This window comes from Fukomys damarensis, unplaced genomic scaffold (assembly GCF_012274545.1).
Source record: "Fukomys damarensis isolate Sample0158 unplaced genomic scaffold, DMR_v1.0_HiC HiC_scaffold_28, whole genome shotgun sequence".
NCBI classification, from domain to species: Eukaryota; Metazoa; Chordata; class Mammalia; order Rodentia; family Bathyergidae; genus Fukomys; species Fukomys damarensis.
In genome coordinates this window covers 18,290,967-18,310,933 of record NW_022900940.1, presented here as the reverse complement: position 1 = coordinate 18,310,933, position 19,967 = coordinate 18,290,967, and the positions used below count along the sequence as shown (strand labels likewise).

At 40.9% G+C, this 19,967-nt stretch overlaps 1 protein-coding gene across 1 annotated transcript in view; it reads right to left on the bottom strand.

Moving 5' to 3' along the window:
• Positions 1–3,374, bottom strand: part of Dclk3 (doublecortin like kinase 3) — a 96,945-nt gene extending 93,571 nt beyond the window's left edge. Inside the window, exon 1 of the mRNA XM_033756922.1 lies at positions 3,278–3,374. Within this exon, the coding sequence (XP_033612813.1) occupies positions 3,278–3,374 (97 nt within the window). The remainder of the gene's footprint in view (positions 1–3,277) is intronic.
• Between the last annotated feature and the right edge of the window lie 16,593 nt (positions 3,375–19,967).

The window sequence follows — 19,967 nt, the reverse complement described above, 5'->3', positions numbered from 1 at the left end:
TTCTTTCAGACTTTTCAGCACACACTTCTAAAACAATGTTGCAAAATTATACACATCCACATACATGTTTTATATATCATCTAACACTTTTCAGCATGAGGTTTTTTCATTGTAAGGAATGCAATTTCTAGTACATTGTAAATTTAGACTTTAAGAATAAACCTGTTGAGGGCCGGAGATTTAGCTCAGTGGTTCTGCCACCTGCCTTGCATGCCACAAGGGCCCAAGTCCAATCCCTGGTACCAAAAAAAAAAACAAAAAACAAAAAACAAAAAAGGTAAAAAAAAATAAATAAATAAACCTGTTAAATTGCTCTTTTAAATGCCCCAAAATATAGATACCAAAGCAATTTGAAATCTATTACCAGCATTTTTAAAAAAATTATATGAACAAACTACTTGCTAACAAATGGAAATTAATCATTTTTTCTCTTTGAATTTATATTATATTGCATATCTGCACATAATTTTATTCTCTACTGTAGAAAATCTTAATCACCCCATCCTAGTTTTCTGCAATAAAAATTAGTCTTTTAAATTTAATTATATTTTATATAAAATAATAGCAATGGATTATAATCCATTAAATAAAAAAGAACACATGAGTTCATACTGACATAAAAATGAGTTAGATTTAAATTTTACATAATTTCAAAGAACATTTATACAAAATACGAATTACAAAGAGAAAAACAGTAACTTTGCAGTGGTATAGTCTTGGAAGATAATACTGTAATTCAAAATTAACACCTTTAGTAATGAAACAAATCAAAATTATGTGCAAAACTGAAAGGATGGAATAAGAATATCAGAACATCAATTCTATGACATTCCTGCCAAAAATGTATACAATGAACCTCATCTTGAGGTAACGGGAGTAAAGCCATACTGAAGGAGATTTTACAAAGTCACTACCATAGAATCTTTAAAGGTACCAAGTTCACAAGGTCAAGAAAAGATTAAGGGGCTTTCTAAATGAAAGGAGACTGAAAAGGATGAAATTTAAGTGAAAGATAGGATTCTAAACTGAATTTATTAGGACATTATTGTAACATTTGCAATTTGAACTAGATTTGATGATTAGATAGTAATAATGTATTGATATAATTTTCTGGGTTTTGATAGCTATGTTGTAGTCATGGAAAATGATGTCTTCATTTGTCATAAATATGTACTAGGCTTTTTGGGAGGTGATACAGCAGTATTCCATCAACTTACTCTCAAATGAAGAAAACTTTTTGTTGTTGGTGGTGGTGGTTTTTATTTTTGTTTTTGTTTTTTGGTACCAGGGTTTGAACTCAGGACCTTATGCTTAGGAAGCAGGCGGAGGAACCACTGAGCTGAATCCCCGGCCTGAGAAAATGTTTTTATACAGCTTTTGGAACTGTATTGTAAATTTGCAACTGTTCAAAATAAAAATTATGAGAAAATCTAAGCAAAAAAAATCTTAGCATCTTAATTTATAAAAGAGGTCAAAAGGAATAGTTCATTGGTTTGACTAAAATGGATGTCTGGATAAATAACATTAATTCAGTCATAAAACAAATATTCACTATGCCCAAGTATATTGTATACTAACTCTGTGCACAGGGGATTCAAGAGTGAGGAAAATAATCACAGCTCTAAATCTACAAATGTCAAGAGCTCACTGGTGTTACAGATAAGAAAAAGCAGCAAAGCGTATCTTATTGGCACAAACAAATGCTCAAATCCAGTTTGGACATGGGGTGGTCTTCTCAAAAGAAGTAAGATCCAAACAAAAAACAAGCAAAAATAAATAGAAAGATAACAAAACAAGAAGGATTATGATTTGAAGTGCTCAAAACTATAAAATTACATATTAATTTATGTTTTATATGTTATTTGACCCAATGGATAATTAATGCTAAATTTAACTGCCTCTTGGAATCACCCTGCTGATTTGACAAGTATTTGACCAGAGAAACAATGCCTCCTTTAAAGACATCTTTCAGATGACTTAGCCTGAGTGTGCATCCTCAGAATTCATATGCTGAAATTCAGCTCCTGGCATGATGGTATCTGGAGGCGGGACCTCTGGGGAAAGACCCTGTGAGAGGCCCGGGAGAGTTCTCTCACCTCTTACACCACATATGATGAGACTGCAGCAGTTTGTGCCCCAGGAAGTGGGCCCTCACCAGACTCTGATCTGCCAGTGCATTGATTTTAGACTTGCCAGTCTAAGGGCTGTAAGAGATAATTTCTCATTTTCTATAAACTACTCAGTCTATTCTATTTTTGTTAGAGCAGCCCAAACTAAAACACCAGGCATTGTTCAACCGTCAGTAACACAAACTCACTCTGCTTTCCCCGCCTCCCTGAGGGGAGCATAGGTGTTAGGCTGAAAACCATCTGCCAGAAGTGAAAAAGCAGCTGGATACAGTGGCACACATCTGCAGTCTCAGACACTCAGAAGGCTGAGTAGGAGGATAGCAAGTTTCAGGACAGCCTAGGCAATGTAGTGAGACTCTGCCTCAAAATAAAATTTAATAAGGGCTGAGGAGGTAGTTCAGCACTCTCTGAATTCAATTTCCCAGTACCATTAAAAAAAAAAAAAAGAAAAGAAACAAAGCAATGCTCTGAGGATTTATCTGTCTTGTTTCATGGTCTGTTGCTATAGCAACAACAAAAAAGGTAGTTAGCAAATATGTGTATCTCAGTAGGCTTTTCCAGACCAACTTACTCTGTGCACATTCTCCCCTTAATGTAAAGATTTGGTTTGTGGAATGTGAAAGAAAGAAAACAAGAAGAGAAAGAAGAGTGGAAGAATTTGAGGAAAGAAACTAGTAACATAAGGTGATATGATTTTGCCTGAAAGTAAGAAGTTAAAGATTAATGTGTCTGAAGAGTAATCCTGCATGAGTCCATTTTGAAATGGCCAATTTCTGCTTAGAGTATGCCAGGTACAGTCTTGCAGCCCAGGTTGCATGCTTTATGTAGCATAAGGGGGCAGACTCGGCAGTCCTAACTCAAAAGTCCATAAAGTAAGAAGACTGAAACATTTTTTTTCTACAGCAATGTCTTTGGGGCACTCTGAAGCATTAGAACTGGGATCAGCCAAGAAGCAATTAGGACTGGTGATAGTCAAGACCATCAGAGAGGAAAAAACTTTGATCAGAGTCTATATAGGTTGAAGGAAAGAAGGTTCTCCCTTCTCTCCCAAATGTGAGCAAGATGCCGGCCTATGAGGCTCTGCTGAAGGGGGGCTTTATGTGTGATACTAGGCAGGGCTTAGGTGAGATTATAAAAAAAAATCTTACCTATCATACCAAAGTTGGCCATAGTACAGAACGCTGCCCTAAACACTTTCAGTTCTGTCTGGGAAACTCCAGTCCAGGGGACTTTGAGGACCGGCATGCTAATCACAAGCATGTAATGCCTTGTGGGAGCTGGATCAGGTGAAAAGTGGAAAAATGTGGATGATCCTGGAGTCTTTGCCTAATCTATGCCAGTGGAAGGCAGTTTGGAGAGGCACTAGGGGACAAGTAACTGAGAATGTTGGAAAAGCAAGTTCTGTGAGCAGCCAATACAAAATAAATAGTCGGAAATGTCAGCTGCCTTTGTCATAACTTTGTCCCCAGTGGTCATAGGTTTGGATTGAATCATAGGATTGGCTAGGGCCAATCCAACACCTGGCATCCTCTCTCCAGCCTTCACCTTCCCCTCCTCTTCTAATAGGAGCCCTCTTTTTGGATCACTGACAACCCAAATTCTCCCTACCCTTAAGGAAGGAAGAAAGTAGTCTAGATAGTTTCCAGGTGCTAAAGCTGCACTTGTATAAAACAGACAAAATTCTATCTCTTGAGAAAACAATAAAAGAAAAACAAGACAATTTCTAACTGTATTAAATGCTGTTAAGATGAACAAAACAGAAGACTGTGACCCAGTCTCTGGGAAGAGCGAGCCTCTCAACTGTCCTAGGCCCCACATGGACTTAACAATAGAGGACTGCAATCTTCATCCCCCAGAGGAAAGAGAGAAGCACCTTAAGTGAGTAGGGGGTGGAGCGGAGGTGGATCTCTCTATCCTTTCAGCAGATTATTGTCATCTAAACCCTGTTGCCAGGCAACACAGCCATGTCACGGGCAAACCTGGCAGAGGCTTTGAGCCCAGGTGAGCAAAGCCAATTTCTGCTAAGCTGGGTAACTCTTACCCAGGGTATCTTGGTGCCTGGATGGTCTCATCCAGAAGGACCTTGAAGGAGAAAGAGAAGCACTTGGAAGAAGGTGGCAGAAGGCAACACAGGCAGTTTTAATTTTAGTACATGGGAGAAGATAAGACTGAAACATCTGCTTGACTGCATCAATATCAATAGCAACAAAGGTAAAACTAGCTAAAACAACCACTGACCAGAAAGATCACTGTACATCTCTTTTTGCACCCTCTTATAAATGAAAGGCCTTGTGTGTTCAGTGGGCTCCCCGATCACGCACCCTGGATGGCAAACTGACAGTCATAGAAGTACTAAGCAGTGCGTGGGGGGGGGTCACCCTGGTTGGCCTTTTTGACTGCTCTGAGGCACAGAGAGCTATTCTGAGATCTCTCTTTTTCCATCTGACCCATGTAAACCCTGAGCCCCTAAGGTATGTCTCCTCAGTGTTGGTGTAAGAACACAAGTGATACCACTTAAAGAACCTTTTGTGGCTGATGATCAATCAGTATCCTGGGCACTTCCACCTTTGCCAGCTTCAGGTGTGTTTGTTGATTGTCTCTGCCTTTAAGGAAAGGCCTTAATAAACCCTCTATCTTTGAGAGGGTTAAGGACCTCCATGGTAGGACAGTAGGAGGACAGAAGGCTGAGATGGCAAAATAAATTCCTGGGACTCAGTAAACCCAGAACCGTTTGTAGTGTGGACCTGCTGTGAGATCCTGATAAAACCACAGTAACTGCATATTTTCAAGAAATGAGAAACTGTTACCAAGTGTCTTACAAACCCTTGCCAAAGTAACTTCATCTTGCAGCAGGTCCATTAAACATTTCAGTGGGCCCGCTCCAGGTGCTGAGGCTGTGTACAGACTGTCCATAGCACAAATCATCTGTCCCTGCAGCATGACAATGTATGCTGATACTAGTGGCATTTCCTAATAAGTGTAGAATGGGAATGGAGTGCACAACATTTTCCCCAAGGACACTTCTTGCTTTTGATCTTGCTTGCACTGTTTTGATTAGAGCCTCATAAAACCAATAGCATAGCAAACAGAAGTTGGCAACTTCAGTAGTAATCCAGAGGATCATCAATACCTACTTCAATAACCTATATGCCAATAAGATGGAAAATACAGACGAAATGGACAGATTCCTAGATACATATGAAATAACCAAGCTGAATGAAAATGACCTAAAAATTTTAAACAACCTAATATCAATCAATAAAATTAAAAATGTAATAAAAAACTTACCAACTAAGAAAAGTCCGGGTCCTGATGGCTTCACTGATGAATTCTACAAGACATTCAGAGAGGAACTACTGCCACTTGTGTTTAAACTCTTCAATGAAATTGAAAGGGAAACAATGTTCCCAAATTCATTCCTGGAAGCAAGCATCATCTTGATCCCTAAAGCAGAGAAAGACCCAAGTGAAAAAGGGAACTCTAAGCCAATCTCACTAATGAACATAGACGCAAAAAATCTTTAATAAGATACTCTCAAATGGAATGCAGGAGATCATTAAGAATCTCATATACCCTGACAAAGTGGGATTCATCCAAGGGTTGCAGGGAAGGTTCAACATATGTAAATCAATAAATGTAATACACCATATTAACAGAGCCAAGAACAAAAACCATACGATCATCTCAATAGATGCAGAAAAAGCATCCCACAAAATCCAACACAAATTTACAACAAAAAACATCCAAAAATTTGAATAAACAGTCTCTACCTCAATCTGAAAAAGGCATCTATGAAAAACCAACATCCAATATCATACAAAATGGTCAAAAACTGAAAACTTTCACACTAAAATCTGGAACAAGACAAGGACGTCCACTATCACTACTTCTGTTCAATATAGTTTTGGAAACATTAGCCACAGCAATTAGACAAGTGAAAGAAATAAAAGGAATAAAAATAGGAAATGAAGAGTCAAGTTGTCATTATTTGCAGATGACATGATACTCTTTTAGAAGACCCCAAGAACTCCACCAAAAAGTCTTCTAGACTTAATAACCAAATTCAGCGAAGTAGATGGATACAAGGTCAACAAACAAAAATCAGTAACTTTCCTGTATATGAAATACAGACTCACTGAAAGAGAACTGGAACAAACAATCCCTTTCACAATAGCATCCAAAATATTAAAATACCTAGGAATCCACCTATGAAAGAAATCAAAGCCCTCTACTCTGAAAACTACAAAACTCTGAAAAAATAAACTGAAGAGGATATCATAAAATGGAAAGACATCACTTGCTCCTGGGTAAGAAGAATCAACATAGTGAAAATGGCCATACTTCCAAAACTGCTATATAGATTCAATGCAATCCCAATTGAAATCCCAGCAGCATACTTCAGTGTACTTGAGAAAACAATCCAAAAATTCATTTGGAACAAGAAGAGATCTAGAATAGTAAAAGCAATTCTAGGCAATAAAGACAAGGTAGGGACTATCACAATCCCCAATTTGAAACTATATTACAAAGTCACTGTGATAAAAACAACATGGTACTGGCAAAGAAACAGACCCGAGGACCAGTGGAACAGATTAGAAGATGCAGAAACAACTCCAGACACACTCAGCCACCTCATCTTTGACAAAGGAACCAAATACCCTGACTGAACGAAAGATGGCCCCTTTAATAAATGGTGCTGGAAAAATTGTGTTTCAACCTGCCAAAGATTAAAATTAGACCTATGTCAGCCTGGGGATTTAGCTCAGTGGTTCCAGTGCCTGACTCACAAGTACAAGGGCCAAAGTTCGATCCCAGTACCAAAAAAAAAAAAAAAAAAAAAAAAAAAAAACAACTAGACCTATATCTCTCACCATGCACTAAACTAAAATCAAAATGAATTAAAGATCTAAATATTAAAACAGAAACACTAAACCAGCTGGAAAAGAGGTTAGGTAGAACTCTTGAAGACATTGGTGCAGGAAAAGATTTTATGAACAAAATCTCAGTTGCCTGTGAACTAGTACAAATAATCAACAAGTGGGATCTGTTCTTATTAAAGACCTTCTGCACAGCAAGAGAAACAACCAACAGTGTGAAGAGACAACCCACAATGTGGGGAAAACTTCATCAGCTCTTCTGCAAACAAAGGTTTACTATTTAGAATATATAAAGAATTTTTAAAAATCAGACCTCGCAAATTCAAAGACCCAATCCAAAAATGGGCATCTGAAATGAACAGACATTTCTAAAAGAAGTAGAAATAGCAAATAAACATATGAAAAAATGTTCAACATCACTGGTCATTCGAGAGATGCAAATGAAAACAGCACTGAGATTCTACCTTACCCCAGAAAGAATGGCTAACATGAAATCAACCAACGACAAATGCTGGTGGGATGTGGGGAAAGAGGAACCCTGCTCCACTGCTGTTGGGAGTGTAGACTGGTGCAACCACTGTGGAAATCAGTGCGGGGACACCTCAGAGAACTAGGATTGGAGGTCCCATTTGACCCTGCTATCTCCCTGCTGGGTATCTTCCCCAAAGAATTAAAAGAATCATACCACAGTGATATATGCTTACTCATGTTCATAACAGCACAATTTGTGATAGCTAAAACTTGGAAGCAGCCCAATTGCCCATCAACTGGAGACTAGATAAAAAAGTGTATTTTTTTAATAAAATGGAGTACTGCTCAGCCATAAAGAGTGAGAAACTAGAGACATTTATAGCTAAATGGATGTACATTGGGGAGATACTCTTAAGTGAAATAAACAGGACACTTGCAAATACCAAATAGTTTCTCTAGTGTGAGAAACTGAAAGTGTAAATATGGACTCAGAAGTATAATAGATAATTTGAAATAGGAAGAAAAGCTGCAAAGTAGAAGGGGAAATAGGAGGGGTAGAGGAAAAGAAAGATGGGAATGAAATTAACATGAGAAAATGAAAAATGGAAACAAAGTCTTTATAGATAGGGAGGGGTGGAGGGGTTGAAGGGACGTCAGGGGAATGGGGAAAAATAAGAACTAAGATGTATTATGTAAAGGTGCAAATTTCCAAATGAATGTCACTATATTGTATAATTTAAAACTACCAATGAAATTAATTAATTTAAAAAATTTCATAGATTATTATGTGCTGATACATAAAAGCTAAATTATTAAGTGGAAAGAAGAAAATATAACAGTTTTGGAAGGTAAAGGAGGAAGTCAAAAGTCAGACAAAAGAGGGTTTGATTTGCCTAATATACTCTTGCATTTTAATATTTTGCCCTATGTGCATAATTGGTGTGCTTAAAGCTAAAACACTAGTCAAAATAACTATTCCTAAAATATATGTAAAATGACCATTTAACATTGATTTTAAAATAAGAGGTGGTTATTTGAGGATCAAGCAAAGCCATGACCAGAACAAACTTTCTAGATGCAGCAGATATTGAAAAATACAATTTGCATTATTGACCTCAATTCTTCACTTCTTCTGTACCCAGCCTCTTTGTCTTTCTCAAATAGCTTTCACTGGTCTCTTACTGTAGGTGGGACATAATTTCCTACCTCTGACATCCAATGGACTTGCTTTGGCCAGAACAATGAAGTGTAAGTGATTGGTGTCCATTTTAAAGCTAGGCTTTAAGAGTTTCAGCTTTTTTAAAGTTTTTAAATTTTTAAAAATTTGTTTCAGTTTGCTCCTTGTGTTTTTCCATGAAAAAAGCCATACCCCAGCTAGTCCACTGGTCCTAAGGAAAGGATGAAAGACACATAGAGCAGATCTATTTCAGCTAAGATCACTTAGCCAAGCTCAGTACGGGGCAGAATGCCTGGGTGACCTGCAGATACACGAGCAAGACTAGTCAAGATCAGCCAAGCTTCAGCCTTCTGACCTGTGAGCTGTAACAATGAAAGGTTGTCATTTTAGGTGATTGTTAAGGTGGTTTGTTGCACATAGCTCTAACCAATAGGAATGGTGTGAAATGTTTTAACTGTATTACCTTGGGCGATGAATGGCAAGGCCAAAAGCAGATCCAGAGAGAGAGAGAGAGAGAGAGAGAGAGCAGAAAAGACTTGAAGGGCTGTTATTCATGGACCCCTAGGAGACACAGGCACATTCAGGGTGTGGGTACCAGGCAGAGATGGTCACAAGGCAGAGAGAGGAAAGGACGCTGAGGGCAGATGCCTTTGTTGTGGTGTTTGTGGGAATGCATGGTCTAGACAGGAAAAAAAAAAAAAAGGCTAGTTGAGCAATACCAGAATTAGCTAATTTGAATAATTTTGGAAACAGAGGCACTGTCTCTAGTTATAAAGTACCAGGTGCTATGGTGCTTAGGGTAGATGCGTAGTGGCCCAGATAGAATATAATGACCTCAAGTGTGGGATCCTGATAGATGATGTGGACTTCACTGACTGCTCAAGAAGGAAAATTGTACAGCTTTTCGCCAGAGTGTCAGCACAGTATTTAACACAACTAAACACAGGGCCACAGACCCTGTAGTTTTACTGAATTTATCTTACAGAATATGTACTAAGTAGTAACCACAGACAGTAGTCTGAGGGGGAAAAAATCAGAAAAAAAGATGCATTAATTATTAGGAGTACAAACCATTAAGGATGTTCCATCTTTTAGGGCTTCAAACAAACTACCCCAAAGCATACTGGATTAAAACAACAACACTTATGTTGTTTATAAATCTGCAGCTTGAGTAATGCTCAGAGAACATCGTGTCTCTGCTCCATTCGGCATCACAGGGACAGCCTCAGGGCGGGGCCAGAATCACCTGAAGGATTGTTGATGCTGGCTGTTGTCCAAGACCATGGCTGGGGCTGGTGACTGGAACACACAGGTGTGGCCTCTCCATGCATCTCCTTGGGTTTCCATAAAACATGGTGGCTGAGTTCTTCAAGAGAGAAAGCCAGGCAGAAGCCACGTCACTTTTTATGACCTAGCCTTGGTAATACTACAGTTTGCTTTCTGCTGTAGTCTATTCCTTCCACTCCAAGGACAAGGCAGGGAAATAGACTCCCTTTCAGGGAGGAGTAGAAAAGTGTGCTAGAGCCTGTGGGACTAGAAATATTGCTGTGCCCATTTTTTTTTATTTTGAAAAATACAGTCTGCCACAGGGGATGGGGGAGCCTAGGAAGGAGGTGTCTCTGAGATGGAGGAAGTGAAGAGGGGCATGATTGAGCTTGACTACAAAGAGCCTATATTAGTCACTTTCTCATCCCTGGAACAAAATACCTAACACCTGCACTTAGGAAAGGTTTATTTGGCTCCGGATTTCAGGGTTCAATCCATGGTCAGCTGATTCCAAGTCATAAATGATATGGTAGAAGGACCTGGTGGAGGAAAGTGTTCACCCAAGGCAGCCAGGCAGCAGAAAGTGAAGGAAGAGCCAGAGATAATAATACACCCTTCCAAATCATGCCCCAGTGACTCACCTCCTCCAACCAGGTCCCAGCTCCTAACAACTCATTCAGCTATGAACTTGTCATTGGATTAATCCACTGATGATTATAACACCCTCATGACCCAAACATCTTCCAGAAGCCCCACCTCTGAACCTAATAAGACTGTTGGGGACATTTTATATCTAAATCATAAGACAGCCTGAGAGAGGAAGCAAGAAAGTGATGTTCTGCATGTGGTGGAGACCACACTGAGTAATACTGGTAGGAAGCAAGGTGCTTTTATGGCCTGCCTGATAGTTGTCATCTTTCTTTACAGGCATCCGTGCTTAGGACTAATTATCCCAGAGAGTAGCAGAATAGGTTAAATGTTTAACTCAACTTGCAGGTTTAACTGATGCCACATCAGCTTCCAGATTGGCTACTTGGGTTCAGTCCTGGCCAGCAGGACCACAAATCAGAAAAATGTCATGCAAAAGGTGAGGACAGCAAATACCATTCCTCGTGTTTATCTGATACTAGTGAGTAACAGAGCAGTGTATTGACAGGCAGCAAGGAAAAGCCAAGGCAGGGTGCCCAACCTCTTGGACCTCAGTTTCCAGCTCTGCAAAATGGGCACTGTCCACTTTTCATGGGTACCGTGAAGATTAAGTACAATATGGATGAGATACTTGTTTATCAAATACAAGTTAGTGAGTATTCCACACAGAGGTTGTAATTGCTATGTTTGTGCTGTATATCGCATGAATATTCTTAGAGAAAAATGAATTAAGTTCTAATTCTTTGTCCAGGAACAGATTGATTCCCAGGTGACAGCATAATCTTGTGATATTAATTCCCAGGAATGTTTACAAGGAGGACAACAGAGTTTGAAAGGAAGATGAGTTACTTCTTGCTTTGAGCCCAAAAGAGCTCAGCACTTCCCACTCAGAGGAGAACCTGCAGACTGGGTTTCCCAGAGAAACCAGCTCACTCTCCTCTCGCTGCAAATGAGCTGCCTGTGTTTGAAGCTAAAACTGACACACAGCCACAGATTCTCCAGATTTGGGTTGGGAAAACTCCAGAAGCCCAGCTCTTCCCTCTCCCCACAGACTTCCCCTCATTTTCTCTGTTGTCCCCACATCCCCTCTGAGCAGCTCTGTTCAGAGTGGCCTGGCCCATCCTGTCCGCAAGCTACCTATCTGACTGGGCAGGCAGAGGAACCTGGAGGTACAGTGAACAAAAGAGGCATCACTCAAACATTGTGACAATCTCTGATGCACCCACTCAAGTACATACTCTTGGCCCTGATTCTGTGTGAAGCTTTAAGCCAAAAATGCATCTCAACTAGACAAGAAAATATGTCTAGAATAGCAATCATCTGCACCCTCACACACATACCCCAGCAGCCCTACCAAAGTTTGTGGCTACACACTAGGCCTGGCAAGCAGTATGTACTCTATCCCTGGCCTCCTTTCCTGTCTCCCCTAACTTTTGCTCCTCTCCAGCTACAAGCTCACTCTAGAAGTCTGCAGAACAGGTGCAAGTGTCCCCAAAGACTTATTTTTCAATGGTCTTCTGGTTCTCTTACTTCCTCTAAAAAAAACATGTGTCCAGTTTAATTCAACAAATATTTACTGAGCATATACTATGGGCCAGGCCCATGCTTAATGCCAGGATAGGAAACAAGGAGCTCTCCATCTAGACTGCACAGATCAGCAGAACTTTCTGAGCCAGTAGAATGTTCCATGCGCTATACATGTGCCATCCACTACAGTAACCACCAGCCACATGTAGTACTTAGCATGTAGCACTTGAAATATGGCTAATGAAACAGAGGAATTCAGATGCCTATTTTTGTTTCCATTCGTTTTAGTTTAAATACTAGACGTGGCTAGAAGTGGAGAAGAGCACTGAAAAATAGAAAAGACTTTTACAGGTGAACTCAGCGGGAAAGGGATTTCCAGGCAGACACAGCACTGGACAAAGGTTCAGAAGCTGCCAAATATAGTAGGTACACAGGAACTATGAAGACAGAGGGAGGGGCAGAAACATCAGTTCCTCAGGGACAAAAGAGTTGACATGAACACAAGGCAGGGCAGGTAAGCTAAAGAGGGCTTGACAGGCAGCCATTCCCTGGGGTGCCCTATGTCTCTTTGAAGTGGAATAATGTAGTCAATGTTGGCTTTTAAAAGCACGTGTCTGTGTCTAAGACACAAGTGACAGGGAAATCTCAGCAGCCCTGGGAGGCAGGTGCTATGATCCAGACAAGAGGGAATAAGCCCTGAGTTGGGGTAGAGATAAGGGTAGAAGTGGGCAGTAAGGCAAGCATGTCCTCAGTGTCATGCCTAGAATCTCTTACCCTGTCCTGCATCCCTAGCACTCAACTAAGTTTCAGTCCATAAAAGGGGCCCGAACGTGTAGTGAGGATCCTGTAAATGTTTGCAGGACAGATGGAGGAACTTGAGCAATCACTCAGACTTGGATATTGGTTAGAATTTATTCATGGTGATACAACAGGAATAAGGTTTTCTTCCCTCAGACGCCAGAGAACTCTAGGGTGTCTACTAAAGTAGGCATGGGGAATGTGGTAGAAAATAGCTCCAATTCTGCCCTCCCCACCGGGGGTGCCCACAGTGACACCAAGGAAGGCAACCAGTGTCTCTTGAGACTCCTGATGGGGAGAAGGATGGTCCTTGATGAACATCAGGAAGTAAAGCTGGCTCTTGGAGAAGAGCACTTCCTTTGAGCTGGGCTGAGTTTAGTGAGACATCAGGGTGGAGAAGCCAGCAGGTCCTTGGAAGAGTTATTGTGCAGCAAGATGTAAGTCTGAAGTCCTGAGCATAGCAGAGAAACTGAGACCACAGATATGGTGGAGAAGTCAAGAAGGAGATTCAGAAAAAATGAGATGGAGGCAGAGGACAGAGCTTAAAGAGTAGCCTTTATGCTTCCCTACAGCCTGTTAGCTATCCAAGCCCCAGGGACACATTTCTACTCACCAGGATGGCATCAGTCCTTTGGTCACTTTGCTCAGCCAAACTTCACCATCACAGGCTCTGATCTCTGGCTGACAACTGAGAATGATAGATTCAGACTAACCCATTCTTCCTCAAGTATTTGTCAGAAAAGCTGACACCTTTACCCAGTGTTGTGTATCAAGCTGCCCACCTTCCTCCTGCCCAAATTCTTATGTTGAACTCCTAACCCTCGCACCAAATTTGGATTTGGACATCTTTCACAAGGTAATTAAATTAAATAAAGTCATTAGGGCAGGCTTTAATCCAACATGACCGGTGTTATGAGAGAAGTCAGGACGCAGAGACACAGAGACACATAGGGACGATCCTGTGAAACACAGGGAGAAGATGAGCATCTATAAGCCAAGGAGAGGGGTTCCGTGCCAAATCAAATTTGCCAACACCTTGATCTTGGACTTCTAGCCTCCAGAATTGTAACAAAATAAATCTGTGTTGCTTAAACTGGCCAGTCTGCAGTACTTTGTTATGGTAACCTGAGCAAACCAGTGCACCTGGTAATTCCTGGTGGGGTGACAGCCTTAGCAAGAAGGCTTCTAACCTCTTCTCCTCTGCCAAACAGGCAGCATCCCTTGCCCTTCCTGCATGACCCCTCCCCACACATACCGATGCCCTTCAGTGCAAGGATGATAAGAGGATCTTAGATCCTTTCAAATTGCAGGCTCCCACTTTATTTTTTTTAAATATCTTCTGTGACAAGGGTAGAAAAAAGACAATATTAGCACCTTGAATAAGACTCCTTCTTAGCTATGTTTCCAGATTTCAGTTCTCTTGGACTAAACTGTAGTGGCTTTAATTCCACCTGATCACCCCCAGGGCAGCCTGCACACTTTTTCCCCTTGAATAATATGCACAACACAGCACAATAAAAGAAAGCAAAATAAACAAAACAAACATGGAAGGGATGAGAAATTCAGTCAAATGCACCATCTTCCTCAGTGTCCTAGCCCCGTGCCTCAGTCTTCCACCGCCATGTTCATGTGCAAATGCACATGCACATTCACACACATGCATTTAAGTGTTCTGCATATTCCAAAGCTGTGTGCAGGCCACCTTCCACCTCCTCCAACACAAAGAACACAACAGTTTAGCATCTCCAGAACCTGCTTTCATTCTAGTAAGAATTCTGCTTCTTCAAAAATTTTACTTGAAAGCTTGTTATAGGAAGAAAATTTATAGGAAGAATTCTTCCAGGAAAATGCCTCGGTTACAAGCCTTGGTTTCCCTGAAAACCCTGGTCTGACTCAGGTTCTTAAAGAAATGAGTTTGAAGAGCAAGTGGAGCTGACCGATCAATGTCAGCAATCATGAAGTTGATTCCAAGAACTCCAGTGTTTTGGCACCAGGCACACAAAAGTCCCAAGTGGACAGATTGTATCATCTGCCTTTCTTCCAGTTGTTCTGACTTTGCACAGCCCCTCAGCAGAGGCGATGAAGTCATTTCCCCCAGCTCTGACTCAGAAACTAAATCGAACAAGTCGCTACTTGACCTATCGTTCTATGCTCCCTCCTACCAAAATCAGGAACATTCCCTGTGGAGTGCTCTTTCCCTTCCCTGGCGGTGGTTAAGCCTTGTGTTATTTCAGTGTTTGCTCTCCGAGGCTCAAAAAATCAATGGGACTCACCAACACTGGGGTCACCAACTTGACCCTCACTCAGGAAAATGGACTTTGTGAGTATGCTCATTCTGCAGCCGACAGATGATAGAAACTGTCTAGGGAGCACTGTGCTAGGGGGAAAAAGCAGCCTCCTATCTCCTTCCCACTGCCAAACTAGCACCTGCAAGGTCCATCGTTAAAATAGCCACAGTACTCCAGTAATTGGAAACATGTTGACATCTGCTTGAAGGAAAACTGAAGGGAGGAAAGAAAAACTAGCAGAGTAGAAGATGGAAGAAAAATATTCTTAACCTCAGGAAAACACACACCCTATTTCTTCACTGCTTAGAGTTACATAGGCTATAACAGGAGCGAGAGTCTTATGTCAAGAACAGATGAGCTTCTCGGGACCTTGGTCTCCACTTGTCTAATGGATGTGATAATGGCACATAGGTGAGGGATAACTAAGAAGATAACTAAGGAAAAGGCTGAAAAAAGAAGGGAAATTCTGCCCACTTTAAAGCTTGCTTTTTGAGCTAGATCTGAGGCACAAGGTAGCCAAAGAAATATCTGGAAAAAAAGAGGTCACCTTGGAGCTCACTTTCTGGAATTAGATTCACCTTCAGAGTTAACCATTAGCCCAGGACCAGATTCCCAAGTCTAAATACAATGGGAAAAGATGACCAGACAATTTAGTTTATACACAGTAAGTCCCTAGGCATGCACCCAGTGGTTTTCTGCAACCCTGGCTGATCCCAACCCTAATTACCATGTCACAGACTATGCAGATTTGACTCCTCTGTGAGCTTTGGTTGCCATGACAGTTCCTCCAACAGCCATAAAAAGTCAAAAACTTCACTGCCTGATGGAGGGGTGGAATCAAATCACTCATTGGCAAGAGTCATATCACAAACCAAACCCTCAATGCCACCCTAAACCTTAAGGTTTAAAGTTCTCAACACCAAGCCCCTCAGTGTTGTGAGCTCTTCTCACTGGCCCATTCTCATCTCATCTCATGGACTTTATCTTGTCTCTCTCTTCCCTTCATCACTGATCATGATGCTACTCTTGGGTGTCCTGCTCAATTCTTTGTTTAGAACATCAAAAACCTGAACAAGACCTCCAGTCGAGTAATAGCACTTCTCTCTTGGGTTGGTTGTTAGTAAACCCTGAGCAGTACCTATATATGCCAGTTTGAAGGACTCATTCAGGAAATGACAGCCAAGTATTACTGACAAAAAGTAGGGAAGGCAGGAGGAGGAAACCATCAGTTGTGAGATTCAAGGGCAAGGATATGTTCAGGGAGTTAGAAGGTGTAGTAAAGCCAAGACCGCCAAGAACAAGAGAAAAAAATCAAATAATAAAATTCAAGGTGTAAATGATGGCCAACTTTTGAAGCTGATATTCCCTCTTATTTACAGGACACTGGAGATTTATAGGTGGCTGGAGAAGCATACCAGTTAGTTTTGGATGAACTAGATGAGAAGCACAGACCTGGGCCAAGGTAGATCTGTGTGGAACCCTCAGGGATGTCCAGAAGAGCATCCTTCATTCCTGGGTTACCATTGCCATGGAGCATAGGACAATATCTATTAAACTGGCTTTGTGAAAAATCTGAATGTTTCTTTGTAAACACCAGAACTGGTTCTTTTCTGATGATCCCTTTGAGCAATAAATATTTCCTTCTTGCAACTCTGTTTTGATTTCTAAAGACATCTTTATTGTTTTTGTATCCACAAACTCAATCCAAACTACTTTTTTAAATCCAGCTGTTGCAGAATACTCAAGGTCACCACCATCAACAATTTGGAACTACATTATTTATTTTTTACAAAAGTATATTAACCACAGATCCTTTTCTACAGCTTGAGTTTTCAATAAGAAACTGATCTTTGCCATAATCCTCATGCCAGCACATTTAGATCTTTCTTAGAAAATAACTCCAACTTTGTAGTCTCCAGACACTCCTGAAGTGAACATTTATTTAGAAACTTGTAGGAAAGTTTCTCTAATATAAATCCCTAAAGGTAGGAATGCTAATTTATCTACATATGATGGAACACAGCCTTTAAGGGAAGAAAAGAACACTGACATTAACTACAACATAAATGAACCTTGAAGACATTATGCTATGTGAAATAAGCCAATGGCAACAGGACAAATACCATGTAATTATACTTATATGAGGTAGCTAGCTAGAGCGGTCAAATCATAAAAACAGAAAGTAAATGGGTGGTTTCCAGAGACTGGAAGAAGGAAAAATGTGACCACTGACCCTGATAGGTCAATTTCACTGGACTAAGAAGTCCCTAGCAGATTAGTAGAGTCATTCCTGGGTTTGTCTGGGTGAGTCACGGGTTGTGGCATTGAGTGCTGTATGTGGTCCTTACTGGGGCTGCTCTGCTCTGCTCCCCAGCTGCTATGCACTAAGTAGCTTTGCTCCACTGTGCCCTTCTGCCATGGTGCTCCTGCCTTGGAGCCATGTGCCTATGTACTCAAACAGCTGGAACCATGAGCTAAATTAAATTCTTTCCTGCTTTAGGTTGTAGATATCGAGTATTGTGTCTCAGTGACAAGGAAGCTTACTCTTACAGTGTTCAGTGGGTAGAATTTCAGTTGAAGAAGATGAAGATGTTCTAGAGGTTGAGCTTACAACAATGTGAACATATTTTACACTACTGAACCATACACCTAAAAATGGTTAACATGGCAAATTGTGTATTATCTGTATTTTACCCCAGTTAAAATAATTTTTTTACAAAGAAAAAAATAAAAAGAATGCCAGATCTAAAGGTGAATCCACTTTTAATAGATATTTTTGAAGCACCCTCCAGACACTGTGGACTAATACTCTGCTCCCATTACAACCTGTTGGAGGGCTCTTCTCCCACAGCCTCTCCAACATGAGCATTGTCACTCTTTTCTCCATCACAATTTGGTAATGGTGAATGAGAACACAAGGAAAACAGAAACTGAAGTGTAATGAAAGAATGTCCTGGCCCCATAAAATACTCTAGAGAATGTCAGCCTCATCCAGATACTGCAGAGTGGGTACAAAGTAAATCTGGGTTGCAGCCTTCCTCAGGGTAGGTGTAGATCAGAGTGGATGCCTTCAGAAACTCCAGTTATTCTAGTGTTCTCCCCCATCCCACTCCTAACCTTAAAAAAAATGATGACTCTCAAAATCACAGACTGGCCTACATATTTTCTTGAAACAGCTGTCCTATAGAATCACTCAAACTTGGATTAAAAACAACCTCAGTCTCTAACGGAAAGCTAGATTCTTGGGAACAAAGCCCTCTTTGAAATGTCACTACCTCCATGGAGAACACAAAAGCATTGTCCCTAGAGCTCTTCATTGCTCATGACCACACCTCCCTACCCTAAAAACAAATTCCTACTCGAAATGTTTTCATAGTCTTGGTTTATGTATGGAAAAGAGGCAGGGAGGGAGCTGGGAGGGCACAATTACAACCAAGCTACAAGCTTAAGTCATTATTTTTATTTTACAAATTCCCTCAGAGACTTTAAGGAAGGTGTCTGAATTCACAACAAATAAGAAGGAAAAGTTTTAATTTCTGGTGTCACTTCCAAGAACCTATAGAGATGGTACCATTTGCTTATTACAATCCATCCTCCCCAAAGGGCCATTCAGATAATCAGGTTGTGTTGCCAATAAAAAGAGTGAGATGCATGTGTCTCTTAAGAACACAGAATTCTGAACTCTGAATAGAGTTAGACTTCTGTAGCCCAAGGAGATAGGTTTCTAAACAACAGCCCACCTAAAGACACACATTTTCCTGGATGGTAGGTAGGAGTGAGGATCAGCTGTCTAATATTGTTGCCAGACCTGGTTTCTTAGTTGCAGTCAGGAATTAAAGTCTATTGGGCTAAACAGAGAGATTCGCTATAAACTCTTAACATTTGTGCTGTTATGGGGGTTGCTGGGTAGGGAGATATCTCCTCATGCCACCAACCTGGCCTTTTGTTCTCTGAAGCAGATTTAGAGTGACAACCTCAGGTAAAGCCAGTCTCAACTGCCTAGGAAAGATCTGTGGCAGAAAGATCGGTTAATTCTTGCTATACTGATTTATCTATTCTTTGAATCATGAACCTAAGGATGATCCCAGAGACTCAGATTTCTAACAATTACATAGTATTGAACCTAGAACGTACTTAGAGGATCCCAGACCCAGATCAACCTGCTGAACCAGTCCGTGAGGGAGGGGTGTATAGGGGGTGTTGTGGGGGAGATTAGGCATTGAGATTTTGATGGTTTCATGGTTTCTGTCCTTGTAGGGAGAACCCTAGCCGATCTTGTAGTGGGCCACTGTTTAGCTGTCCAGTGGGTCCTCACCAGGTGCTGAGGCCATGTAACAAGGTCATCTGCCACTGGGTCTTGACAGTGCTTCCTGAGACCAGTGGAATTCCTGATAGATAAAGACAGGATGGGAGTAGAGTCTACAAATTCTTCCTAGGGACTCTTGTCTTTTGCTTCTGCTTTTGTTGTTTAACTTAGAGCCATATAAAAATACTGCATAGCTTAGTAAAACAGAGGAGGGGACGGCTTCAAGAGTGGTACAGCTCACAAACCACCCACTACTCTGTAAGCAACCACTAATAAGCACAGTTACTTGCCAAGTTGGACTTGTCAGAGTCATCCTTCAAACTCTCAGTGCCTTCCCAATTCAGAGGCAGTTTCTTTACCTTTCCCCAGGAAATTCACAGAACCGTCCTACAAAGACTGTGGAGGAAATACACAAAGAGAAAAAGACTAAGAAGAATGACACGATAGCGTGTTGTTAGCTAAATTCTATGCCCCAAACCT